This window comes from Chiroxiphia lanceolata, chromosome 10 (assembly GCF_009829145.1).
Source record: "Chiroxiphia lanceolata isolate bChiLan1 chromosome 10, bChiLan1.pri, whole genome shotgun sequence".
Taxonomy (NCBI): domain Eukaryota; kingdom Metazoa; phylum Chordata; class Aves; order Passeriformes; family Pipridae; genus Chiroxiphia; species Chiroxiphia lanceolata.
Window position 1 is genome coordinate 9,127,887 of NC_045646.1, and position 24,747 is coordinate 9,152,633.

Below are 24,747 nucleotides of genomic sequence, written 5' to 3' on the forward strand. Positions count from 1 at the left end.
AGGGCTCGCAGCTCCCGCTTGCCCATGCCGCCGCCTATAAAGCGGAGCCGGAGCCGGCAGCCGGGCAGAGGCGGCGGCAGCGCCCGGCAGCGCCCGGCCCCCGCTCCCCGCCGCCGCCCCCGGTCCCGGTCCGCCCGCCCCGGCCGGCCGGCACCATGCGCGCCGCCGCGCTGTTGCTGCTCGCCCTGCTCCCTCTCCGGCCCCTGCCCGGCCGCGCCGCCCGCCCCAAGCTCGCCCTGCCCATCCGGCCCGACACGGACCCGCTGCCCCCCGGCGGGGCGGCAGGTAGGAGCCCCCTGCCCTACACCCCTCCTTCCCCCGCTCCGCGATCCCCTCGTCCTGCACCAGCCGCTGCCGCGCCCCACTTCGCGCATTCCCGCGTCGGGCACCTCCTCCCTGCCACCCGCACCCCTGTCCGTGCACCGCATGTCTGCACCCCCCCTCCTCTGGCATCCCGCCCCGGGCCCCCCGGTTGGCCGGGACAGGCACTGGGACCGGCACCGGGAGCGCAGCAGGCGACGGGGCGGTGCCGGCTGGTCCGGGGGTGCGGCAGGGGGGTGTCCGCGGCCCGGAGGTGACCGGGGACGGCGGTGGGTGGTGGTGGTGTCTCCGCAGGCTGCGCCTTCGGGGGGCACTTCTATGCCCTGGAGGAGACGTGGCATCCGGACCTGGGGGAGCCCTTCGGGGTGATGCGCTGCGTTATCTGCCACTGCGAGCCGGTGAGTGGTCCCGCAACACCCTTTGCCCAGCAGACCCCCCAGGACCCGACCCTACTAGGGACGGGGTTGGCAGGGAGGGAGTTCGACTCCTCCGTTCAATATAGCCCTTTCTTTCCTTCTCCTTCCCATGGAAGAGAGAAGCGCGATCCCTCCAGCCAGCCGGACACCTGGATGTCCTCCCCGAGGCAGCGGGGAGGAGAAGGGGGGTTTAAAGGATCAGGCTTCATTCTTTCTCCCCCTCCTCAGGGATGGCCCCTGGCCTCCTCCCTCCCTCCGAGCAGTCCCCCGAGTCCAGGACTGGCGGGGCCACGCACAGCTGGTCAGGGGGCTGGGGGCCGCGGGGAGGGGGGCTCGGGTTTGGCTGCCTTACAGGCAGCTGGGGGCTGTGCAAGGTGTCCAGGGGCTCCAGATGGGAAAAGCCAGGCTGTGCTGGGAGTCCATGGCCTGGCACACCTTGGCATGGCCTGGCACACCTTGGCATGGCTCTCACAGGCTCTTCTTGGCCCCCCCTCAGCAGAGGAACCGCCGGGGGAAGCCAGTGGGGAAAGTGAACTGCAAGAATATGAAGCAGGACTGCCCCGTGCCTGCCTGTCCCCGGGCCACGCTGCTGCCTGGGCACTGCTGCCATACCTGCCCCAAAGGTGAGAACAGCAAGTGCCTCCATGAAGGGAACCCCCCCAGCACCCACAGCATTTCCCGTGGGCCTGGGAAAGGGGGCACTGCACACACCTCTGAAAAGAGTTGATTGATTTCTTATGGAAGCCACCAGCGCCCACAATATGTCAGGCATGGGGGAGCTCTGAAGGGCACGATCATCCCTGAACCACCCTGGAAGGGGTGCAGAGAGGGCACACAGGGCTAAATGCCCTGCTTGTCCATGTGCCTGTGCACAGCATGCCCCTGCACCCCAGTTCAGAGACCCATAGTGATTCACAGGGCACTTCTCGGTCTAGCTCAGGAGGGGAGATTTATTATTGTCCCCCTCCCTGAGTTCTTTGGCACAAGCAGCCCGGTGTGATGCTCTTCCCTTGTGTCCACCCCATGCCAACCTTGCCAGGCCCCCCAGAGAAAAACCTTGCACCCCACTTCGACACCTTCGAGTACTTCCAGGACAAGGAGGATGACCTGGACAAGCCCTACAACGACCGCTCCTACCTCAGCTCCGAGGGGCTGGCCCGTGACGATGCCCGCACAGGTGAGCCACCTGCCCGCCTGGGCAGCAGCAGTGAGGGGCACCCCTCTGCACTCCCAGTCACCATTGGCATCCCTCCTCAGAGTTTGTGGCCTTGTTGACAAGTGGCCCAGAGCCGTGGCACCCCACGTCCAGCGCAGTGGCCAAGGCTCGCTTCACCCTGCTGCGCTCGTCCCTGCTCTTCTCCATCAGCTACGAGCGGTGAGTCCTGTTCCCCATCCCCTGCCCAGACAGGGCAGCAGGCAGCTCTTGGCTCTCAGGGGGGGATGCTACAGTGTTTGTGCCTCAGTTTCCCTTCTGACATCCCCTGTTGTGGTGCCACAGCCTTGCACTGACATGGTGAGAAATTTGGGGAGACGGCAGTGTGCTGGGGCTCCAGCCTGGGTCAGTGGCCAGGATTTCGGCACACCCACAGTGCCGGCCCGGCCTCACCCATTTGCCTCCAGGTCTGGAGTGGGAACAAATGGGAACGGCTCCAGGGCTCCTGTGGATGCAGCTGGCAGAAATTCTGTGCCACTCTGCAGGCTCTGCTGGTGGGCACTACCAGGGCACTGCTGCCAGGTTCCCCTATTTTTGCCATACCCTCCCCGAATGCCTGCCAGCGACAGAGCTTCTCCTCTCCCTCCCTCCTCCTGATCCAGTTTCTTCTGTTATTCCTCGCTTCCAGGCCCCTTTGCATAGTAAAGTGGTGACTAATTTCCAGCTCTGACCGGGGGAGCCAAGCAGTGCCGAAAATGCTCCTTATTTACAGCCTGAGCACTTGGCTCCCAGCAGGTCCAGTCCTGCTGCCTTTCCCGACAGGGACCTCCACCCTGGTCTGTGCCAGTTAGACTCTGCTCTGGGTTAGGAGAGCCCAGAGGACCCGTGCCAAGCTGGCATCCAGCGGGACAGCAGTGTTGGGCTAGTCCTGACATGGGCAGGCAGAGTGTGGCACTTGGCACCCCAGGAGAACATCATCCTTCTCCTGCCCACCCCAAACCCCTGGGTGACCTCCATGTGCCCTCCCCAACACACCCCTATGCCTGATGCTGAGTAAGGGTGGTGCTGGGGAATGAAGGGGACCAGCCAGGTGGTCCTTGCTCACCCCCTGGTGCCTGCAGGCTGGGGCGGCCGAGTCGGGTGCGTTTCAGTGACCCTGAGGGCAACGTGCTGTTCGAACACCCCGTGCAGAAGAGTGCTGCCCCCGAGGATGGCATGGTGAGAGGGGCTGGGAGGGCAGGGGAGCATGGTGCCCCTTCCACTCCCTGCTCAGGTGTGCGGTGCCCCCCAGCCCCTGCCCAACCCTTTCATTCATCACCCACAGCTCTGTGGGATGTGGAGGACAGTGTCCAAAGCCAATGTCCAGCTGCTGCGGGGGGAGCAGCTCCGTGTGTCCCTCATCACCCGGGCACAGCCCTCCGGAGAGGTCCATGGGCACATCCTCAAGCACCGGGCACTCTTCGCAGGTAGGTCCAGCTCCTGCATGCCCACCCAATGGGTGCCCACCAGAATGCCTCTCATGCCCCCTCTCTCTGAACAGAGACGTTCGGTGCCATCCTGACCTCGTCAGACCCCTTGCACCTGGGTGCTGGGGGCATGGCTATGTTGACACTGAGCGACACCGAGAGCAATCTGCACTTCATCCTCATGGCCCGGGGGCTGCTGGAGCCTGGCACCGGGGGTGAGGGCTGGCAGGGACACCCTGGGGGGCCTGACACTGTCCAGAGGGGGCTGCATAGCCTAGTGGGGTGCATGGCATGTCTGTGGCTCAGGATGCATGGGTCAGCATCTGTGGGGTCAAGATGAGTGTCTGGACTGGATGTAGGGCTCAGGGTGGGTATAGGGGCTGATATGGGGGGGAACGTGAGGTGTGAATAGGGGGTGCTCTATGATTTGGGGTGTGTGGTGTGCACCTATGGAGGAGTGTGAGGCCAGGGGATGCTGGAGTGCACATGGAGTGTGGGGGTCACTGTACAAGAAGGATGGGTTTGGGATGTCAGTGTGCAAGGATTTGGGGGGTGCTGGAGGGAGTGGTGAGGGTCCAGGCATATAGGGCAGGCAGCTGGCAAGAAAGGGGGAACAGGTGTAGGGGTTTGGGGGTGGTAGGCGCAGAGGGGTGGGTCTGACAATGGTTGACTAGTCCAGTGGGTCCACTTCCCTCTGCCCTGTCCAGAATCCTCCTCAGTCCCATTGAGGGTCCACGTACTGCACCAGGACCAGACGCTACGGGAGGTCCGGGCCAACATCACCAGGGAGGTAAAGCCATCCGTTCCTCTGCGTGCCCTGACAGCCACAGAGCCCAGAGCACCATGGCTGATCCATGGCATTGTGTTCCCCTTGGCAGGACCCTGACTTCGCAGAGGTGCTGAGTGATCTGTCTGCCCAGGAGCTGCAGTGGCTGGTGCAGGGGCAGCTCCGTATCGTGGCTGAGACAGAGGGCCGGCACGCACGTCAGCTGGCAGGCACCATCACCACCCGCCGCAGCTGTGACAGTGAGCATGGGGCAGGCACTATGGGGTGAAGGGGGGTGGCCATGCCCACCCCCCTGTCAACCTCACCCACCCCTGTGCCTCTTTCCCCGGGATGAAGCCATCCAAAGCGTGCTGTGCGGAGCAGATGCCTTGATGCCGACCAAGACCGGGGCTGTGGGCTCAGCCAAGCTGGCACTGCATGAGAATGGCACCCTGGAGTACCAGGTAAGTGGCAGGCACCCATCTCCCTCACAAGGATCCTGGGGGCATCTATCATCCTGGCACTGCCCCTCGACACCCTGCCTGCAGGTGCAGGTGGTAGGCACTGCCAGTGAGGTGGTGGGCATCACACTGGAGACCAAACCCCGGAGGAAGAGCAAGAGGAACATCCTGTTTGACATGACACCCAGCTTCAAGGATGGGTTGGTGAGCACTGAGTGACACTGGGGGGGATAGCACAGGGTCTTCGGGTGAGTAGCCATCTCAACCTGTGTTGTCTCCCACCGGTGGTAGGCCTGGGGTGCCTGGCAGAGCCCAAGTGCCCGTGATGCCCATATGCTTCTGCAAAATGAGCTTTTCCTCAATGTGGCCACCAAGGACTGGACAGAGGGCGAGCTGCGGGGCCAAGTCATCTCCTTGCCCTACAGCGGGCTGCTCGCCCGCTACACAGGTACCCAGGGACATGTGGGGTGGTAATGGGGGGCAGTGAGGCAGCTCTCTCACACACCACCCCATGGCCCCTCTCTGTGCACAGAGATGCCCGTGGCGTTGGCAGGGCAGCTGGTGTCCCCCCCAGTGAGCAGCGGCGCTGGGGGGCATGCCTGGCTCTCGCTGGATGAGCACTGCCACCTGCACTATGAGATCTCCGTGGCAGGGCTGGGGCGCCCAAGCGATGGCACTGTCAGTGCCCACCTCCACGGAGTGGCCGAGCTGGGTGAGATGGGTGCCCGCCCCCACCAGCACAAGCGCCTGCTCAAGGGTTTCTACAGCACCGAGGTGAGGTGGGCACCTGGTCGGGGCACCCCATGGCAGGGGCTGGGCCAGACCTCACCATCCTTACCTCCTCTTGCCCTGACAGGCTCAGGGGGTGGTGAAGGACCTGGATGCTGACCTGCTGCAGCACCTGGCCCAGGGCACTGCTTTCCTGCAAGTCAGCACCAAAGCACACCCCCACGGGGAGATGCGGGGACGGGTAGGTCTTTATTGGATCGGGGCACCCCTACCCATCCCCACTGTTGCCTGGGGTCCCCAGCTGAGTAGCACTGCCTGGAGCAGGGTGGAAGAGCACAGGATGGGGGAGATGCTGTTGTGTCGTCCCAGCATTACAGTGTGATGTGTTCTGTGCTTGTGGGTGCTTTCTTCACCAGCCTTGACCATGCAGGGCCGCGAAGCAACCTCCTGCCTGTTGCCCCCTTACAGGTGCACATCCCCAATCAGTGCCATGCAGGAGGGACCCGCCTGACCCCAGAGGAGGCCCTGGGCGAGGTCCAGTTCTCAGAGGGCACTAAGACCAGGGACCTGGAGCAGCTGAAAAAGGACCCCAACTCCTGCTTCTTTGAGGGTCAGCACCGGGCACATGGCACCCGCTGGGCACCCGACTATGACAAAAAGTGCTCCATCTGCAGCTGCCAGGTACAAGCCAGGGGGATGTGCTTCGAGGTCAGCACCCACCAGTAATGCCCCCCTGTAATGAACCCCATCCCTGCTGTCCCCAGAAGCGCACAGTGATCTGCGACCCCATCTTGTGCCAGCCCCTCAACTGTACCCACCAGGTGCACCCTGAAGAGCTGTGCTGCCCCATCTGTGAAGGTACCTGGGGGATAGAGGGGTTTCCATGCTGGGAGGTTCCCTCAGATAACAAGGTCCCTCTCTGAGACTTTGCTGCTGGCACTGTGTGTACCCCCTCATGGCCTTCCTCTTCTTGTAGAGAAGAAGAAAGAGCAGGAAGAGCTGAAGCTGGAACGGGCACGGGACAGTAGTGAGGGTGAGTCCTAGTGGATATGGGCTGAGAGGGTAGCTCTACTTCTCTCAGCCTTCCCAACACCCCCACTATGGCTATGCCTTCCTCTTCTTACTCTCTCTCTCTCTCTCTCAGGCTGCTACTTTGATGGGGACAAAACATGGCGAGGCTCTGGCACTCGCTGGCACCCTGTCGTGCCCCCCTTTGGCCTCATCAAATGTGCCATTTGTACCTGCAAGGTGAGTGTGGGTTCCAGACTTGCCCCCCAAACTGGTCTGGCACCTGTGGGTGCTCTTGGTTACTGGGCAGGAACTCAAACCATGGAGTGGGTTGCCAGCTGCCCCGTGCCTCCCATGAGCCCCATGCACTCCCTACAGGGCACCACGGGTGAAGTGCACTGTGAAAAGGTGCAGTGCCCGCGGCTCACCTGTGCCAACCCCGTGCGCGTCAGCCCCTCCGACTGCTGCAAGCAGTGCCCAGGTATCTGCACCCCTCTCCTGCCCTCCATTCTCCCTTCATAGCCCCTCCATGCCCCCACTGGCAATGCCACAGGGTGCCCTGCCACAGGTAGGCAGCCTCCCCATGCCCTTTCCTGCAGTCCCGGAGAAGAGTGTTCCCGAGCTGGCTGACTCCATGCAGGCAGATGGACCACGGGCATGCCGCTTCGGGCGCCGCTGGTACCTCAACAACGAGAGCTGGCACCCCTCCGTACCCCCTTTTGGAGAAATGAAGTGTATCCTGTGCTGGTGTGTGGTGAGTGTGCCCGCCTGAGGCAGCAAAAGGGGAAGATGCCCTGTGCCAGTCCCCAGGGCTTTGAGAACGGGTGGGAGGGCAGCACTCCGGGCACCCACTGCACCCTGAGGACCTGCTGCCCCCCAGCTCTAGTGCTCAGCCCCTCTTTCTGTCCTTCAGTCAGGGGAGACGCACTGCCAGCGCCAGGAGTGTCCTCCATCTGCCTGTGCCAGCCCTGCCACAAGGGACAACCCCTGCTGTGCCAAGTGCCGTGGTGAGTGCTGCTGCTCACGCATAGGCACCACTCCACAGTCTGCTTCCCTGTACCTCCCAGGACCAATGACCCCATATGCCCTCCTGGAGCCTTCTGTGCCCGTTTCTCAGCTTCTCTTTCCTCCCCACAGCCCTGGACACCCCCTTGGATGCACAGGAGAAGGTCCACGATGACAAGGTGGAGGCGTGGAGCCACTGAGCAGTGACTGCTGCCCGGAGCAGGGCAAGCACATAGCGAGGCTGGGTGGCACGGGGGAGTCCCCACCGCCTACTGCCCCTGCCCGCCCAGTGTGGGGGGCACAGAGGAGCACAGCAGGGTGCACACGGCCAGGCCCCCAGCCTGGGCACCCCGTCTCAGCATGACGGCGATGCCAGGACTGCCCTACCCACTCATGCCAGTGGGCAGAGGTTGGGCTCAGAGAAGTTGGGGCACCTGCTGCCCTCCCCCTCCAAGCCCCACTGGCCATCGGGCATCGTGCCCACGTTGTACATAGTGTAAAATCCCTCTGATCCCCATTTGCTGCACCCACCCTGGCTCAGCTGGGCTTCTCACATAATTTATGGTGCCTGTGGACGGGGGTCAAGATGTATTTATTAAAACCAGAGATATTGCCCACCTGGCTCCTGTCTCTTCCTAACAGCAGCAGGCCCATGCTGAGCTCCAGTAGGGTTTGCATGTCCTGGCATTGCTGGGGTTGGGGGTGTGTATTTGGGGGGTACAGGGCATGGGAGCCAATGCTAGGCTGGAGACACCCATCATGGGCTGTGGAGTGGCACTGGAGAGGACCAAAGCGGTGTCCAGTGCCACAGCTGGAGCCACGATGCCAGCCATGCTTCTCTCCATGACAGAGGCTGCAGGCACAGTCCTTGGCAATGGTGCCCACTGGCACAGGGACAGCTGGACTCTCTCCCCCATGCCTCCATGATGGCACAAAAAGTCCAGCCCAGGGTCACAAGCCAGCTGCCACCTAGGGAGATACTGTCCTACAGCACCACAACCAGCCAGGTGCCCGGGGCTGGGCACAGACACTCGTGGCAGTGCAGAGCAGGCCACTGTGAGTGCTCTGGGGCGGCGCAACTCCAGTCACCTCAGTACAGCTGCACTGGACTAAGGCCTCATGGGGCCCATGGGAGAGACCCAGTGCTGCCATCTGCCCTTCCATCCCCAATCTGGAGGACTGGGGTACCTGGGAACATCCATGCTGTGTTGAGATGGATGCACTAGAATGACTGGGATGTTACAAGAGCTATACTGGGCTGTGCTGGAACAGTGCCAGGGCTGTAGGGAAAGTAACACTGGGCTCTACTGGGACAGCAGTAAGGCATACTGGTACAACAATGCTGCAGTGGGGCAGTGTTAGTCTGTGCTGGGCCTGCACCAAAGGTGACACTGGGCTAGACAGGAGTAGAGGTAGGGTAATAGAAGAATGGTACTGGGGGAAAACGGACTGGGACAGAGCCCTGTGTGCTGAGCTGGGTGTCCTGCCCTGTGCACATCCATGGCCACACAGGTGTCTATGCCAGCAGGGTGGCATCACCCATGGTGGCCTTGCAGTGTGATGGTGGTCCATAGTCAGGCACACTGGTAGCAGTGGGCAGAGCATGTGTCCTGGCACACGGCTTTCCCTCCGGATGAGTGTCCCTGCTGCCACAGGGCAGTGCCAGGAGCTGACGAGCAAAGAGGGAGCTCCGTGCCTGGGGATACAATGAGCGGGCAGCCCATTTTGTCACCTCCCTGCCTCAAACCGGTTTGTGTCCAGCAATGAACCCTCCCAGGCTGGCACAGGGTATATTCCAGCCCCCAGCCCAGCCATCGTCACCCACCCTTGGGGGTGTCAACGTCAAACCAGAGGGTGGCACCTGGGCAGTGAGAACTAGCCCGTTCCTGATCCCGCAGCACCAGCCCAGCAGTGCCACAGCTCTGTCTTTCCTGCACCCAGTTCTTGCCACAAAGGTGCCATATGGTGCCCCAGGGAGGAGGGTGAGCTTGGCCCTGCCAGCTGCCCCAGCTGCCCCTGAGCCCGCGGCAGCAGTGAGACGGAGGTCCCAGCAGCCAACCTGCCATGCTGGAGAGCCTTGCCCGAGGATTGCCGGTGCCAAGCTCTACCCGTGTGCCCCTCTGGAGAGGACTGAGCTGCTGCTGCCCGGCAGGTTCGGCAAGGAAGAGCAGAGCCCACCTCCCTTCCTGGGGGCTGACAGTCCTGGGACGCTAAGCAGCACCACGGTAAGGACAAGCTCCCTGCCAGCTTTGGGATGGTGAGTCCCCACAGACCTCAGGCACTCTGCCCCCCAAATCTGTCCCCCAGCCAGGCATGGACATGAGCCTGGCAGTGACTATCTGCGGAGCCCCAGCGTGGTCCTCCCACATCTCACTGGGGAGAACCCACAGGGGACCAGTGCCCAGCCCCACACCAGCCACTTGTACCTCTGGGAAGAGGGAACAACGTGTCCCTGGGGGAAGCTGGACCCGTGTTCGTCCTACACCAGCTTTTACCCTCACCTGCACCCACTGGCAGCCCACGGGTGCAATCCTGGACAGAGCCCACGGGTGGAAGGGGCCCCGCCGCTGGACAGAGTTCCCGGTTGGGTATCCCCAGACATAGCCCGGGCGCTGCCGGTGCCGGTACCGGGCGCCGCCGGTGCCGGGCGCTGCCGGCGGAGGCGGAGCGCGGCCGATCCCTCCCCCGGGCAGTGCCCCGGGCCCGCCCCGCACGGTTCGGGAGGAGCCGCCGCCACCGCGGGCACCGGCAGCGGCACCGGCACCGGGACGGCGTGGAGCGGGGCGGTGGCAGCGGCGGCATCATGGCCTCGGAGAGCGAGGCGCAGCGGGCGCTGCAGTATGAGCAGACCTTGGTGAGTACTGGGGGCGCCGGGGGGCACCGGGCACCGCTGCGGCGCGGGGCGTGACGGGGCACGACGGGGCGTCTGGGATATTTGGGGGTGTAGGGGTGCTGCGCTGCTCAGGGCGGCAGAGCTCCGCGGTGCCCTGTTTGGGGTGCTGTCTCCAGTTTGGGGTGTCACCCACAGTCCCGCCAGCTGTGCAGGAGCCCAACTGATCACTGACCCCCAGCGCAGGACTTTCGCACGCACTTCACCACCCCCCGCCAAAACCTCTCATCACTGGGGAAGGATGCCCACCCTGTGAGGGCTCCCAGGGGCACCGCCCGGGCACCCCTCACCCCCCTGCACTGCATGTCCCCGGCCCTCTGCCCCCAAGATAACGTATCTCCTCTGCCTGCAACCTTAGCCCCATGTTTACAACTTCTTTTCCTCCGGGGCCTCCCCACTGGCACCAGGATGCCCTGCTGTCCCGAACTGCCCTCTTTCTCCGCTGTGCCCCCAGTCTCTCCACTGCCTACAGACATTACAGGCAAAGGTGCTTTTCTCTGGCCTCTGGCCTCTGCTTGGGATGGTGCCCAAGGCAGATGGTACTTTGCCCTGGCAAAAGCATTCGGAGAGGCAGTGACAGAAAGGTGGGCAGAGAAGCAGAGACTGAGTGGCCACAGAGTTCCCATGCCCACAGCTGCCCAAGTATGCCAAGAGCCCGAGCCAATTTCTGTGAGCAGGGCTGGCCCCACTGAGCCTTGCCCGCCTGGCATGGGAACACGGGGCAGCGTCAGGGCACTGCTGTGCTGTGTACCCTCTGCATTGCCTTTCCAAGCACCCAAACCCCTTGTCTGATGGTGCCTCTCAGTGCCCAACCCAAGCTACCCCTTCCCCACTGCTGTCGGGTGGCTGTGGGACACTGGCCCACTGTCGGAGCCCCGGCTGTGCCAGCATCTCCACAACCCAGCAGGGCTGGGCTAGGGAGCAGTTGGGGGCAGGAGCAGAGGTGTGCAGGGGTGAGCTGTGGGAGTGCCTCTGCCCACTGCCAGCCCCAGACTGCCCCCCTCGGGGCCCTGGTCATGGTGAGTGAGCAGAGAGGCCAGCCCAGCCGGGCATCACGGGGTGGAGGAGCCTGCAGGCAGCGCGTGAGGGGACAGGCATGCTGGGCTGGCATCAGGACAGTCAGGCACAGCACCGGCAGACTTTGCCCTTCTTTTCTTCAGGCAGGGTAGCACCCGTGCCCAGAGTGCTCCATAGTGCCCATCCCCATGGCCTCTGGGCTCAGTGAGACTCATGAAATTGCCTGGGGCACATGGGTGAGGCTGGTTGTGGGCTCCTGTCCCATAGCCTCACACCTGGATTTTGGGAGCTGCCTGGGCACGTATTGGGCAGGAGAGGTGCCCAGCCCTGCCCAGTACATCTGCGCCACAACTAGCTTCTGCCAGCACCTGCCAGGAGGGTCAGGATCCAACTGGAGCCTGGCATGGGCTGGTCTGAGCCAGACAGCCCTGGGGACAGCTCTTGCTGCCCGTGCCCACAGCCAAGCCACCACAGTTAGGCTGCAGAGTTGTGCACAGCCATGCCCAAAGAGCCCCATCCCCACCCCACGTCCTTACCCCACCAGATTTCACCAGCCCTGGGCTGCTATGGCCATGGCCCTCTGGGCCCCAGCCCTGAAGGTCTCCCCAGGCCGTGGCATCCCTCCCTGGGCTTCCCACACTGGGCAGGTGTCTGTGGGAACTCCTGGCATGCCAAGGGTGATGGAGTACATGTCAGCTCCCGTGCCCCCCACATGCCAGGCTGGAAGCAAAGGGCCCCTGGAGTGGGGGGATTAAGCTTGACAAACTGCCCTTGTTCCTTGTCGAGCTGCTCAGGGCGATTAGAGCCCGGCTAAGACGGGCAGCGTGACACACACTCCCCAGCTTCTGCCTGCCCACTGCCAGCCCTGAGGAGCCCCCCACCCCCATCACCTTTAAATATCCCCCCCTACGGGAAATTTGGGGGAAAAAGTTGGCTGGCATCAACCATGTGGAGGTGGGCACTGCTGCCAGGCAAGCTCAGTGCTATGGGACAGGGTGGCACGGGGACATGACAGCACCAGATGCCAGTGCCTGCCCCAGGCACAGCATCACCCAGGCATAGTGGGCACCTTGGGCTGGCCATGCCCAGGGGGCTCTGGCACAGCCAGTGCCCAGAGCACAGGAGCCTGGGACTGACATAGCGCCCTTGGCCCGTGCCCGTGTCCCCGAGTGCCCCCCGCCAGCCCCCCCTGTGCCCGCTCTCTGCCCGCCCAGCACTGTGATTGTTCAGCTGCTTCACGGCGGAGGCTGGAGTCCCGGGGCTGTTTGTGTTTCAAAAGGCCTTTGTGGAAAAATAACCCGAGCAGAGGAGGAGGAGGAGGAGGAAGGAGAGAGCCCACCACAGGCCTTCCTGGCCATGCCAGGGCTGTGGGCACAGCAGCTGTGGCTGCTCAGCTCTAGGCACCCCTGGGGGTCCCATGTCCTGCCTGTGGGGCATGGCATGCCCCATGCCTGCACAGGGCAGAGGGGTGGCAGAGGGTGGCACAGCCCCTTTGTTTTCATCCCTGTTGTTACAAGTGGGGTTGGCTGCAAAGTGAGGCAGAGTGGGGAGCAAACCCCACCACCCTCAACCAAGCTGGACCGCCCAGGACTGGGCATCCCATCACATGCCACAACACCTGGGGGGCACTGTGGCAGCCCCTGGCGCAGTCCCAGGAGGTGGGCACAGAGCCAGTTTGAGGACACTAAGCTTGAGGGTGCTTCCATCTCGGCTGGGGCTGGCTGTGGGTCAGCAGTGGGGCTGGGGGAGGCGGGTGCTTGGCAAGGGGACAGCACTCCTGGGGTGCTGGCCCATTTCATCTTCCAGAGCAAACAAGCTTCACCCAAGGGGAGCCTTTGAAAGCAAGAACCCATGCACGGCCAGGGTCTTCCTCTGGCAGCCAATGCTGGATTTCGCCCCTCGAGGTGGCTGTGCTTTCCCCCCCAGCACTTTTCCACAGGGCAAGGAGCCACTGAGCCCATGCTGAGCTGTAGTTTGGGGGAAAACCCATGCCAGGAGAGGGTCAGCAATGGAAATGAATGTACTCTCCTCTCCCCACCGACATCCCTACCCTCCCTCCCACCACTGAGCACAACCGGGGTATTAGGCAGCAGAGAATCCACCTGGCGCTGCTCTGGCTGCTTTCTGCTCCCTACCCAAGCGACCTGGGCAGGAGCGATGCCCCGTGAGAAGTGCATCCTTGTGCTGTCCCCACAGGGAGCTGGCACGTGCCAGCAGGCCAAGAGGCTGTGAACGGGACCCAGGCATCCGGGGCGGGCACTGCCACCATCAGCCGGGGCTGGGCTGCCCACGTGCCAAGCACAGTGCCCACCCGTGGCGTTGCCCCTCCGCCGGGTGCCGGCACGGGCCATGCCGGGAAGGAGGGCGGCTGCGTCCTGGCTGGGCAGCCACGCGCTGCCCTGGCACAGCACGGCGGGTGGGCACGCCATCAGCATGGGGCTCACGTTGTCCCGACGTGGGAGCCTGGCAGGGCCTCTGCAGCCCTGAAGCCTCCCTTTGTGCCGGGCCAACCTCTGGCGCTTGGCATTCAGGTCGTGCCGGGGGGAGAGAGGCGGAAACCAAGCAACCGAGTCCTTGGCAGTGCCCGCCAGTGCGGGACAAATGCCCCTGGCTCAGCAGGGAGGACGGGCACAAAGAGCTCCTGACCTGCACAGGGGGCACTGCCAGGGCCACCCCCCTGCCAGGACTAGGCCATGTGCCACAGCCAGGCAGGATGCACCCGAGGAGCGGGGAAGGTGACCCCTATGTGGGCTCAGAGCCACTTGTACCCCCTTTCTCCCTAGTCTCCCTCCTCACAACCCAAGGACTGCCCTGGGCCTGATGCTGTGCCTCCCTCTTACCTGGAACTGGGCGTACATCCTCTCTCCCACTGTCCTCCTGCCTCCCTGCTGCCAGCTGAGACCAGCCAGCTCATGTCACATGTGACCTGCTGAGGCTGTCTCCAGGGGATTATCCCAGCCCTGCTCTTAGCAATGTTGAGGTGTGGTGCCTGCAGGGCGCCAGCACAACCCCAGTATCAGCCCTCAGAGAGTCTCCTGGCCAAGCTGGCCATGCTCCCATCACTGGAGGCCCTTCTCCACCCTTCACCAGCCCAGCCTTGTGCCTGGGGCACCTGGGCAGGGCCGGGGACTGGTACCAACGTTTCAGCTGCTTGCTTTGGGCACATGGGGAAAACGCCATCGATCCACACACATCTTATCTGCCTGGCTCCTTCCCACACCCCGCCGGGCAGGCGGGCACTCCCACAGGCACCACCGCCCCTTTGCCTGGGGGTGCCATGGCTGCCTGTTTCCTCACCTGGCACCTCCGGTGTTGGGAGGCCATACCAGTGTGCCCACTGCTCCCTTGACTCAGCTTCCCCACTTGAGTGCAGGAGCTGGGGGGCCAGCCCCCCATGACACCCCTCTCTACTCCTTCTCTCCCAGATGTATGGACGTTACACTCAGGACTTGGGCACCTTTGCCAAGGATGAGGCAGCCCGGCTGCGGCTGCAGGAGGGGGACACCCCCCGGCCCCGCCGGCCCTCCGAGCTGCTGGAGTACACCCAGGGCCGCTGTGCCCCTTGTCGTGGTAAGGGTCACTGGGATAAGACACACAGCAGGTGGACACAGGTGGGCACAGCCCCACAGCAGCGCAGTCTGGACACAGCTGCCCACCCCACCACGGTGGTGGCGGGTAGAGTTTCTCTGGCTGTCATGGGACACTGGCGCCGAGGACAATGCCACCTGCCCGCCGGGCAGTGGGGACACAATGGCCTAAAATAGCCAGGCACGCCGCAGGGACTGGGGCCCCCCAGCCCCTCTGCCTGGGGCCGTGCCAGGGGGGCCGTGCTGGAGGGAGGTGCGTGCCTGGCGGTGCTGTGAGTGGCTGTGCACAGCCAACTGGCTGTGATGGCTGGGCACAGGGGTGCTCCTGCACTGGACAGTACCAGCAGTGCTGGATCGGTGCTGCCGGTTGTGAGCATTTCTGTCACTGCCAGCCCGGCCCCACCACCCTGGTGTGCCCACCCCTGAGGCACCGGCCCTGAGCCTGCCTTTGTGTCTGCAGTCTGCGCCTTGCAGTGCCAGCGGTTCCTCATCTCCAAGGTGGGCGAGGACTGGGTCTTCCTTATCCTGCTGGGACTGGTCATGGCACTGGTCAGCTGGGCCATGGACTTTGCCATTGCCACCTGCCTCCAAGGTAAGCGGGCACCAGTGGGCTCCTGGGGCCAGGGCAGGGCAGGGGGTGACCATGCCTTGGGGCCATGCCATGTCCTGTGCCACCCATGACCCACCTGGCCGGTTGTTCCCACAGCTCAGAAGTGGATGTATGGGGGCCTGGACACCAACGTGCTGCTGCAGTACATGGCCTGGGTCACCTACCCTACTGTGCTCATCACTTTCTCAGCCGGCTTCACCCAGATCCTCGCCCCCCAGGCTGTGGGTAGGGCACTGGGGGGCTGCCTGTACCCTAACAGGGTGTCCACTCCCTGGGGCAGTGCACTGGGGGTCCTCCTGGGGGTCCTGGGGGTCTTTCTAGGGCTATGGGCTGGTCTTCAGAGAGTCTCCTTGGGGACTATGATTTGGTTGTCATCCTGAGCTATGGAGTTGGGATCTTCCAAGGGGGATGAGGTCATCTTCAGAAATTCTTCTGTGAGTTAAGGGATGGGTGTCCTCCTGGGCTATGAGGCAAGCAGTCTTGGGGGTCTTCCTAAGGCTAAGATCTGATCTTCGGGGTGTATCCTTGGGGGCCAGGAGATTGGGGTCCACATAGGGCTATGACTTGACCTGTCCCTACACTGTAATGGGGCTGCCAACTGTACTGTGGAGAGAGGTGTCTCTGGGGTCTCCCTGTAGCAGAGCATCAAGGATTACCCCCCAAAATTTGTGGAGCAGGGTCTCCCCACTGTCCCCCACTTTATGGCTGTGGGTCAAGGCTGTCTCTATGGTGCCAGGCTCAGGCATCCCCGAGATGAAGACCATCCTGCGGGGCGTCGTGCTGAAGGAGTACCTCACCCTCAAGACCTTTGTGGCCAAGGTGATCGGGCTGACATGTGCCCTGGGCAGCGGCATGCCCCTGGGCAAGGAGGTGAGGGCAGTGCCTGGGGCAGGGTGGGCAGGGGGCCAGGAGGGGAGTGAGGGCACTGTCCTCATTCCCTCTGTTGTCCTCACAGGGTCCCTTTGTCCACATCGCCAGCATGTGTGCAGCCCTGCTCAGCCGCTTCCTCTCCCTCTTCGGGGGCTTCTACGAGGTGAGCAAGGCAGGCTGATCCCAGGAGGGCTTAAACCCATGCCCCCCAGCAGGTTTGGCAGTGACAGAAGTACGGAGGTAGTGTCCACTCACCCCTGTCTCCCCTGCAGAATGAGGCAAGGAACATTGAAATGTTGGCAGCCGCCTGCGCCGTCGGTGTTGGCTGCTGTTTCGCTGCCCCCATTGGAGGTAGGGTCACCCTGGCCCCGCCCACACTCCCCTCACCTCCCACACGGGCACCAGGGTCCACTTGGCAAGACAAGCAGGACCCCCAGGACAGCTGGCATGGGAGAGGGCAGTGCTGTTCAGCGGGGAGGAGGATGGGAGGAGCGGGCACCATCCTCCCAGAGGTGTAATGTCTCCTCTTGTCCTCTCCCTTACTGCCCTGCACTCCAGGGAGCTCCCCACTCCAGCCCCGCTGAGCCCTACCCGTAGGTTGGTGATGTGTCTAACTCTTTCCTTGCCCTTTGCCTGCTGCAGTACCCCATCTGTCTCTCTGTCCATCTGTATGCACCCCACCCCACTCCAGTGCCACCCTTCATGTTGCTGCCCACACCCCTGTGCTACCCTCTCTCTCATGTAGACTGATGCTGTGCCATGTCCAGCTGGGACTAGCTGTGTGCTTTGCCAGGGAAACTCTTGAACTGCCCCATAGTGTGTCTGTGGGACCAGCCAGACCTCCACGGGCTGTGCACAAGCATGGGCTCGGGGTGGGAAGCATGCCAGGCACTGAGGGCCTGCCTGGGTTTCGCCACCTCCCTTGTGCACTTACCCCCAATTCCAGGTGTCCTCTTCAGCATTGAGGTCACCTCCACCTTCTTCGCTGTCCGCAACTACTGGCGCGGCTTCTTAGCTGCCACCTTCAGTGCCTTCATCTTCCGTGTCCTCGCCGTCTGGAACAAGGATGAAGGTACCTCTGGCAGGGTGAGGGCACAGGGGTCCCCTACCCAGCCCTGCTGATCCACATCATCCCCCAGAGACAATCACGGCACTGTTCAAAACCCGCTTCCGTCTCGACTTCCCCTTCGACCTGCAGGAGCTGCCTGCCTTCGCTGTCATCGGGTGAGTGCAGCCATCCCAGCACCCATCCCATGGCTCTGGGGGTGGCAGTGACAGTGCTGGTGGTGCTGGTGGTGGCAGTAGGACACATGGGTGCTCACCCCTTGGCTCTGCCCAGGATCGCCAGCGGCTTCGGGGGCGCGCTCTTCGTCTACCTCAACCGCAAAATTGTGCAGTTCATGCGTCGTCAGAAGACCATCAACCGCTTCCTCATGAAGAAGTAGGTGACCAGGAGTCCCTAGCAGTGGGGTGGTGCAGCTGAGGCTGCACCAAAGTCACTCCCTGCCCTGTGCCACCCTGCCAGGCGCCTGCTCTTCCCTGCCCTGGTGACACTGATCATCTCCACGCTGACCTTCCCACCCGGCTTTGGACAGTTCATGGCTGGCCAGGTACCCAATGTGGGGTGACACACTGGTCCCCACCCCAGGGCCACCAGCAGCCCTAGCTGACCCCTGCCCATCACCAGCTCACCCAGAAGGACACCCTGGTGACACTCTTTGACAACCAGACGTGGGCCAAGCAGGGGCTCAGTGATGAGTTCGAATACTTGGGCATCCTGGAGGCCTGGCGCCATCCCCGCTCCAACGTCTTCGTCACCCTTGTCGTCTTTATCCTCATGAAGGTGGGTGCCTCCTGCTCCAGTCAACCCCAAGGTACCACCAGGAATTTATGGAGAGGAGCTCCTGGATGCCACCAGGAAGGTGCTGGATGGTTGCCAGCAAGGTGGCACCGGAAGCCACTGGGTGGTTGCTCCCAGAGGCCACCAAGGTGTTGGCTGGGTGGTGTTGACACACTATCAAAGACATCTTGGCGGGGAGCCACCAAGGTGCCACCAGGGAGGTGCTAGCTGGTTGCTCCAAGGTGCCACCTAGGAGGAGCTGGCAGGGTGCCCCTGGCAGGAGCCCATGCCCATGGCAGGGTGTGGTGCCCATGTGCTGCTCCACAGCAGCCAGCTGCGGGTCACAGCAAGGGCAGGAGGCACTGCTGGGTCAGGCAGGACAACTAATGTCTATCTGCATTCCCCCCACAGTTCTGGATGTCAGCCCTGGCCACCACCATCCCAGTGCCCTGTGGAGCCTTCATGCCTGTCTTTGTCATTGGTGAGACCCTGTACCTTGTATGGGCATGGTGGGAGGAGGGAGCCACTGCCAGACCATACTGGGCACCTCAGAAGTCCTCAGGTGTTCCCTCCCCTGGCAGCACCATGCAGAGGAGAGGGCATGAGGCTGGGTCAAGTGCCAGGAGAGCCCTGTGCCTGATCCCAGCCCCTCTCTGCGAGCAGGGGCAGCCTTCGGGCGCCTGGTGGGGGAGAGCATGGCAGCCTGGTTCCCTGATGGCATCCACACAGAGAGCAACACCTACCGCATTGTGCCAGGGGGCTACGCTGTGGTGGGTAAGCACTGGGCTGGAATGGGGACACCATGGTGGGCATCACCTGGAGATGTTCCAAAGGAGCCGGTGGGTTCCCCACGGCTGATGTGCTGACCTCAGGAATTGAGAGTGACACCACCACTGGGGATGTCCCTGGGGGGTCCCAAGGGCTCCAGGTGTGGCAAATGACCTAGAGAGGGGGAAACCAGGGTGGGGACCCAGCATGGTGGGCAACACCTGACAGCCACTCTTGTGTCTCCTGGGGGTGGCTGCAGGGGCGGCTGCACTGTCGGGTGCTGTCACCCACACGGTGTCCACGGCCGTCATTGTCTTCGAGCTGACGGGGCAGATCTCGCACATCCTGCCCGTCATGATTGCTGTCATCCTGGCCAACGCCGTGGCCCAGAGCCTCCAGCCCTCCCTCTACGACAGCATCATCCGCATCAAGAAGCTACCCTACCTCCCTGAGCTGGGCTGGGGCCACCACGAGTGAGTGTCTGTCCCATGTCCCATCTCCAAGCCCCTCACCAGGCACAAGGGGAGGGGGTTGCATCACTCTGAGACCACCATTACCCTCCCTGGCCAGGAAATACAATGTGCGGGTGGAGGACATCATGGTGCGGGACATCCGCTATGTCACCCTCAACTGCAGATACCGGGACCTGCAGCAGGTCCTGCACAGCACCAAGATGAAGAACCTGCCACTGGTGGAGTCAGCCGGTGAGACACAGGCAGGGGCTCTGCCGGTGCCCACCCCAACCATGGGACATGCCAGGATGGTGGGTGGGTGGCAAAGGGGACATCAAAAGTCAATGCTGCCCCTTGCTTCCTCTGGCAGAGTCCATGATCCTGCTGGGCTCCATCGAGCGGGCACAGGTGGGGGCCCTGCTCAGCAACCAGCTCAGCCCCCAGCGCCGGCTCCTGACCTTGCGGCAGAAGGTGCTGTCTGAGGATGGGCACCGGCTCTCCGATTCCAGCATCCGCTTCCAGGTGAGGGGCACAGCCACCTCGGGGGATGTCCAGTCACAGGGTGCCCCTTGCTGCCACCTCCCCACCACTCCTTCCCTTCCCAGATCAGCACAGAGGCCTCCTCAGGCTCCCCTGCGCGCCCTGCCCTCCGCAAGCCCCTGAAGCCGGCACTGAAGCGGGTGCCCAGCAGCCCTGCTGACAGCCCCCCTGGTGAGTCTGCACGCAGCACACCCCGGGCCCCCCATGTCCCCCCACTGACACCCCCTCCCCACCCACAGCTGGTGCCGCCGACCATACTGGCATCGCCCTCAAGAGCCTCTTCTGTGCCAACTCCACCGCAGAGCCCACCGAGGTGAGAGCCTGGCCCTACCCAGCCCTGCCTGGCCCTCTCCAGGCCTGTCCATCCCTATCCGGCCCTGCCCATCCCTGCCAGGCCCTACCCATCCCTGCCTGGCCCTGCCCAACCCTGCCTGGCCCAGCCCAGCCCTGCCTGGCCCATCCCAGCCCTGCCTAGCCCTTCCCAGCCCTATTCTTGTCTCATCCCTTTCCAATCCTGCACAACCCTGCCTGTCCCTTCCCATTCCTTTCCATCATTCCCCATCCCTACCCATTCCTCCCTGGCACCTTCCATTCCCTGCCCATCTCTGCCTATCCCTGCCCCTCCTCACCCATCCCTGCCTGTCCCATCCCTTCTCTGCCAATGCCTGCCCATCCCTTCCCTTCCCATCCCTGCCCATCTCTCCCCATTCTAGCCCATCCCTACCTGTCCCATCCCATCCCATCCCATCCCATCCCATCCCATCCCATCCCATCCCATCCCATCCCATCCCTGCCCATCCCTGCCCATCTCTCCCCATCTCTCCCCATCCCAGCCCATCCCACCTCATTCCATCCCACCCCACCCCACGCCCTGTCCTAACTCCACCATCTCTCCCACGGTGCCAGGCCCAGGGCACAGCCTATCACAAGGCCAAACGCGTCCGCATTTCCATTGTGGTAAGCTGCAGCCAATCACAGCCTGGGCACAGCTCCTATCAGCCAATCAGAGCCTAGCATGGGTTCTTTGAACCAATCAGGGACCTGCCAAGATTCTACCTGGCCAATAATATCAGGCCTGTGTCTGTGCAGCCAATCCCGGACAGTTACGATTCTGTTCAGCCAATCAGTCCCAAACCTTCCTGGCCAATCAGGACATGGAGCTTTGCAGCCAGTCACGGCCGTGGGACCTGCCCCATTTTGCTCAGCCAATCATGGCACCCCTTGCATTTTCTCCACCAATCAATAATGAGCTTGGCTTGTCCAATCTGAGCCAATCGGGGTGTGACCAGTATCCTGTTAACCAATCACGTTACCTGACCTGCTCTGCCCCAACCTGCCCACATGCTGCCTGCGCCTTGCCTGCATGTGCTGCCTGTATCCTGCCCATACCCTGCCTGCAGCCAGCATTCAGGCATACTGCCTGCTGCCCTCTGGGCTGCTCCAACACGCCTCTCTTGCAGGAGGAGATGGTCCTGGGTGACAAGATGACCCCAGCAGAGGTGAGGGGGTGGGCAGGGGTGGGTAGGACCCTACCTGCCCACAGGGACTCCAGAGATCCCAAGAGGGTGCCAAGGTGTGAGGTGGGCAGGGGAGGTGGGGGGTGGATGACACAGATTTCTCCATAACACTGGGTGTAGGGAGGATGGGGGGGCCCTAGCTGGCAGCTGGGGGGAAGCCGTGCCCCTAATCTTGCCCAATGGCACAACCCCCCAGATCCTGGAATGGGAAGAGCAGCAACTGGACCAGCTGGTGGACTTTAGCAGCGCCAAGATCGACCCCGCACCCTTCCAGCTGGTGGAGCACACCTCACTGCACAAGGTGCGCCCACACCCCACCCCAGACCCCCACCCACGCCCCCCCTGACCACCAACTCAGCCCTCGCTCCTCCTGCAGACCCACACCATCTTCTCGCTGCTGGGCTTGGACCACGCGTTTGTCACCAGCATCGGGCGCCTGGTGGGCATGGTGTCCCTCAAGGAGGTGAGCAGGGGGTGGGGGACTTGGAAGGGCATGGAGCAGAACCTGGAGCTGTTTGCCCACGTTTTTGGGGTGCCCACAGCTGCGCAAGGCCATTGAGGGCTCAGTGACGGCCAAGGGAGTGAAGGTGCGCCCACCGCTCGCCAGCTTCCGCGACAGCACCGCCAGCACCAGCGATGCCGACACCACAGCCCTGCACCAGCTCTGGGACCGCCACCAGCACCACCCCATGCCCCGTGAGGCCAGTCCTGGGGGCGATGATGATGATGACACTCCCAAGGGCCAGTGAGTCCCTTGAGGTCCCACCTGTGTCACCAGAAGCTGCAGGGGCCCCTGGCAGGTGCCAGGGAATGCCTGCCCTGTGCCCACTCACACCAGGCTCAGCACAGGAGTGGGCACCCTCAATCCAGTGCCGCTGCCCCCTCTTTGTGCTGGGGATAGGTTGGGTGCCCCCCAGCCTGCCCCTGCTCCCCAACTACCTGCCAGCTCTTGGGGCTTCCCATTTTGCTACCTCTGCACTCTCCGAAGCCCCTTGTGCCCCCTGGAAGGGCCACTACCCCTACCCCCCTCTATGGGCACCACAGTGTCCCTGCTTGGGGTGGCCCGGGGGGCAGAGGGGCATCAGATCAGGATGCCTGCAGGGACAGGGGTGGGCATTGCCCCCTGTCCTCAGCGCCTCCTAGCTGGGAAGGGGGGGTCCTGCCTCCTGTCTGCTGGGCACCCCTCCCCCTGTAAATACCGAGATTTTTATATTAATTTAATAAAAGGACTTTATAAACAGAGCCAGAGCACTGAGAAGCTGAGGATAGGGAGGGGCACAGCCAGTGAGCACCAGCTGAGCCTCACCACAGCGTTGGGGTTGGGATCACTTGGGGCAACGAGCCTTTCGTTGCCCAGTGCCGCTCACAACGTGGCCTCGCTGCGGTACAGCAGCGGAGGGGGCTGGCCGGGGCGGGCACCGGCACGGCGCCGGGCTGTGATGACCAGAGTGCCGGCTTCAGTGAGGGTGCAGCTCACCGACAGTGGGTCCGTGTCCTCTGGCAGCTGGCACTTGTGGGTGAAGGTATCACAGACAGTGCCATCCTCAGCCACCTGTGGGAAGGCAGCACTGGTGCAGTGGAATATGGCATGGCATGATGGTACACAGCACATCCCCAGTTAAACCCAGTGCTACTAATGGGGCAACTGCCAGTCACCCTGGCTCCAGCAGGAAACTCAACAGGGCAGTTCCCAGTGACTCAGGGACAATTCCCAATTACCCCATTGCCAGCAGGGAGCAGGTACCAGTTGCCCAAGTCTTGTGAGGTGATTTCCAACAACTCCAGTGTCAGCAGGGACTGTTCCCAATTGCCCACCTTCAGCAGAGAATGCAGTGGAGCAGGAGTTCCCAGTTGCCCCATTCTCAGTGAGGACAGTTCCCAGTTATCCCACTGCCCAAGAGGTGCAGTAGAGCAGGAGCTACCTGTTGTCCCATCACTAGGGCACAGGTCCCATTTATTACCCCAGTGCCAGCAGGGGCCATTCCCCAGTTACCACCCCATCCCCCCACCCACAGGAGAGGGGTGTCATGGGGCAGGATCCCCACTGTACCATGGCCGAGAGGGGATGCTGCCCCCTCGGGGTGCCTCACCTTTTCTGCCTGGATGGAGACATGACAGTTGGAAGTGGTCACCACAATGTCAGGGGGCTCAAACTGGCTGACGTCGGCCACCACTTGGTAGGTGTCACCCTGGGCACGCACCCAGGTTCCCAGGCTGCAGGGGTACATGGCACCTGGGGACTCTGCGGGCATTGGAGGGCTAATGGGCATGGGGGCACAGTGCCCGGGGATGGGAGGCTGTGGGAGAGTCTGGTGACACTGGGGGAGGGAGGGCTGGGGGTAGCAGCAGCAGTGGGAGTTTGGGGACACTGAAGGTGCTGAGGTAGTTGCAGGGGGAATTGGGTATTCCGGGGTAGGGGGGTACTGGGTGATCTGGTGTGGTCCAGGGGTAGAACAAAGAAATGGGGGGTCTGGATGAGGGTACTGGTAGGGTCTGGGGGCACTGGACAACCTGCAGACAGCAAGAAAATAGCACAAGAAGCTGAAAACACTGGTGATGACCAGGAAAGTCTGGAGGCAGCAGGCTGGTGGGGAAGAGGGCATTGGGGTTACTGGGGGTGTACAAGAAAGGGGGGGGGTTGGCTAACAGGGAACAATCAAGGGGTCTGGGGCACAGAGAAGCTGAGGACTTAAGGGCAGCCGGGATGGTTGGGGTGGACTGGAAAAGGCTATGAGTAGTTCTGGGGACACTGGGAGGCTCAGAAATATCTGGGGAGAGGGTAGCAGGGAGCACAGTGGGTAGCTGGGGACAGCTAGGACACTGGAGGTACTGGGGACTTACAGGGAGAGCAAAAAGCACCTGAGGGGGGTGAGGGCTGGGGAACAATCCAGATAGCCACGGGGCACCTGGGTGGCAGTCAGGGTTCCCCTTCCAGCCTCCCCAGCCCGTGCAGGGGGGACAGTCCCACTCTGTGCCCAGGCACAGGGTAAGTGGATAACCCTTAGAGGGACCCTCCCCAGGGTAGCAGGGCCCCCCACTGCCCATCCCTCGTACCTGGATACCCAAACACCTCATGTGCCCGTGCCCCAAAGGGTCCATGCCGCTGGTCACCCTCGAAGCGGGGTTCGCCGTGGCTGTGCCCATAGGCACTGATGAGCTCGGCATGGTACGCCGCGGCTGAGCTGAGCGATGCCATGGCGCCTGCTGCCCGCACCCCCCAGAGCCCTGCCGTGGGGAGGGTCCAGCTACCCGCCAGACACCACTGCCAGATGCCCATAATTAGGCACCCTGTCCCTAGGAATGCGAGATAAGGGACGATGCCTGATGCCTC

General features: G+C 62.8%; 3 protein-coding genes across 7 annotated transcripts; 2 read left to right on the forward strand and 1 right to left on the reverse strand.

The window, feature by feature from the left end:
* The first annotated feature begins 140 nt into the window (after positions 1–140).
* Positions 141–7,922, forward strand: CHRD (chordin). The gene is made up of 23 exons (XM_032697805.1): positions 141–285; positions 616–719; positions 1,234–1,360; positions 1,777–1,914; positions 1,995–2,112; positions 3,012–3,108; positions 3,215–3,356; positions 3,431–3,571; positions 4,064–4,146; positions 4,235–4,382; positions 4,480–4,586; positions 4,671–4,787; positions 4,875–5,031; positions 5,116–5,357; positions 5,440–5,553; positions 5,781–5,993; positions 6,077–6,170; positions 6,289–6,345; positions 6,457–6,560; positions 6,699–6,801; positions 6,920–7,074; positions 7,234–7,327; positions 7,458–7,922. Exons 1-23 carry the CDS (start codon positions 156–158, stop codon positions 7,523–7,525), a joined length of 2,853 nt encoding a protein of 950 aa, XP_032553696.1. The 5' UTR covers positions 141–155; the 3' UTR covers positions 7,526–7,922.
* A 1,296-nt stretch (positions 7,923–9,218) lies between these two features.
* CLCN2 (chloride voltage-gated channel 2) lies at positions 9,219–22,640 on the forward strand. Of its 5 annotated transcripts, none has more exons than XM_032698378.1 (24): positions 9,219–9,550; positions 14,658–14,802; positions 15,280–15,411; positions 15,526–15,654; positions 16,166–16,299; positions 16,385–16,462; positions 16,572–16,650; positions 17,246–17,371; positions 17,439–17,523; positions 17,639–17,740; positions 17,825–17,909; positions 17,987–18,142; positions 18,551–18,620; positions 18,803–18,913; positions 19,167–19,380; positions 19,478–19,611; positions 19,730–19,881; positions 19,965–20,070; positions 20,139–20,212; positions 20,806–20,856; positions 21,360–21,398; positions 21,613–21,717; positions 21,793–21,879; positions 21,959–22,640. In XM_032698378.1, the coding sequence occupies exons 2-24, from the start codon at positions 14,658–14,660 to the stop codon at positions 22,163–22,165; spliced, it is 2,601 nt and encodes an 866-aa protein (XP_032554269.1). In that variant the 5' UTR covers positions 9,219–9,550; the 3' UTR covers positions 22,166–22,640. The 5 variants fall into 5 exon arrangements, with proteins under 5 accessions (XP_032554269.1, XP_032554267.1, XP_032554268.1 ...); XM_032698376.1 differs by lacking the exon at positions 9,219–9,550 and adding an exon at positions 10,096–10,179; XM_032698377.1 differs by lacking the exons at positions 9,219–9,550; positions 20,806–20,856 and adding an exon at positions 10,096–10,179.
* Positions 22,641–22,779: 139 nt separating this feature from the next.
* Positions 22,780–24,612, reverse strand: LOC116791915 (heat shock protein beta-7-like). The gene is made up of 3 exons (XM_032698381.1): positions 24,471–24,612; positions 23,507–23,658; positions 22,780–22,968 (listed from the first exon to the last, which is right to left on the reverse strand). Exons 1-3 carry the CDS (start codon positions 24,610–24,612, stop codon positions 22,780–22,782), a joined length of 483 nt encoding a protein of 160 aa, XP_032554272.1.
* Between the last annotated feature and the right edge of the window lie 135 nt (positions 24,613–24,747).

Coding starts and splice junctions, on each gene's coding strand:
- CHRD (XM_032697805.1), top strand. CDS start 156: ATGCGCGCCGCCGCGCTGTTGCTGCTCGCCCTGCTCCCTCTCCGGCCC. Junction 5,994..6,076: donor GCTCCATCTGCAGCTGCCAG/GTACAAGCCAGG, acceptor TGCTGTCCCCAG/AAGCGCACAGTGATCTGCGA. Junction 6,346..6,456: donor GGCACGGGACAGTAGTGAGG/GTGAGTCCTAGT, acceptor TCTCTCTCTCAG/GCTGCTACTTTGATGGGGAC.
- CLCN2 (XM_032698376.1), top strand. CDS start 10,129: ATGGCCTCGGAGAGCGAGGCGCAGCGGGCGCTGCAGTATGAGCAGACC. Junction 15,655..16,165: donor CCTCGCCCCCCAGGCTGTGG/GTAGGGCACTGG, acceptor CTATGGTGCCAG/GCTCAGGCATCCCCGAGATG. Junction 18,143..18,550: donor TCGTCTTTATCCTCATGAAG/GTGGGTGCCTCC, acceptor TTCCCCCCACAG/TTCTGGATGTCAGCCCTGGC.
- LOC116791915 (XM_032698381.1), bottom strand. CDS start 24,612: ATGGCATCGCTCAGCTCAGCCGCGGCGTACCATGCCGAGCTCATCAGT. Junction 23,659..24,470: donor TGAGGTGTTTGGGTATCCAG/GTACGAGGGATG, acceptor CAATGCCCGCAG/AGTCCCCAGGTGCCATGTAC. Junction 22,969..23,506: donor TCTCCATCCAGGCAGAAAAG/GTGAGGCACCCC, acceptor GCCTTCCCACAG/GTGGCTGAGGATGGCACTGT.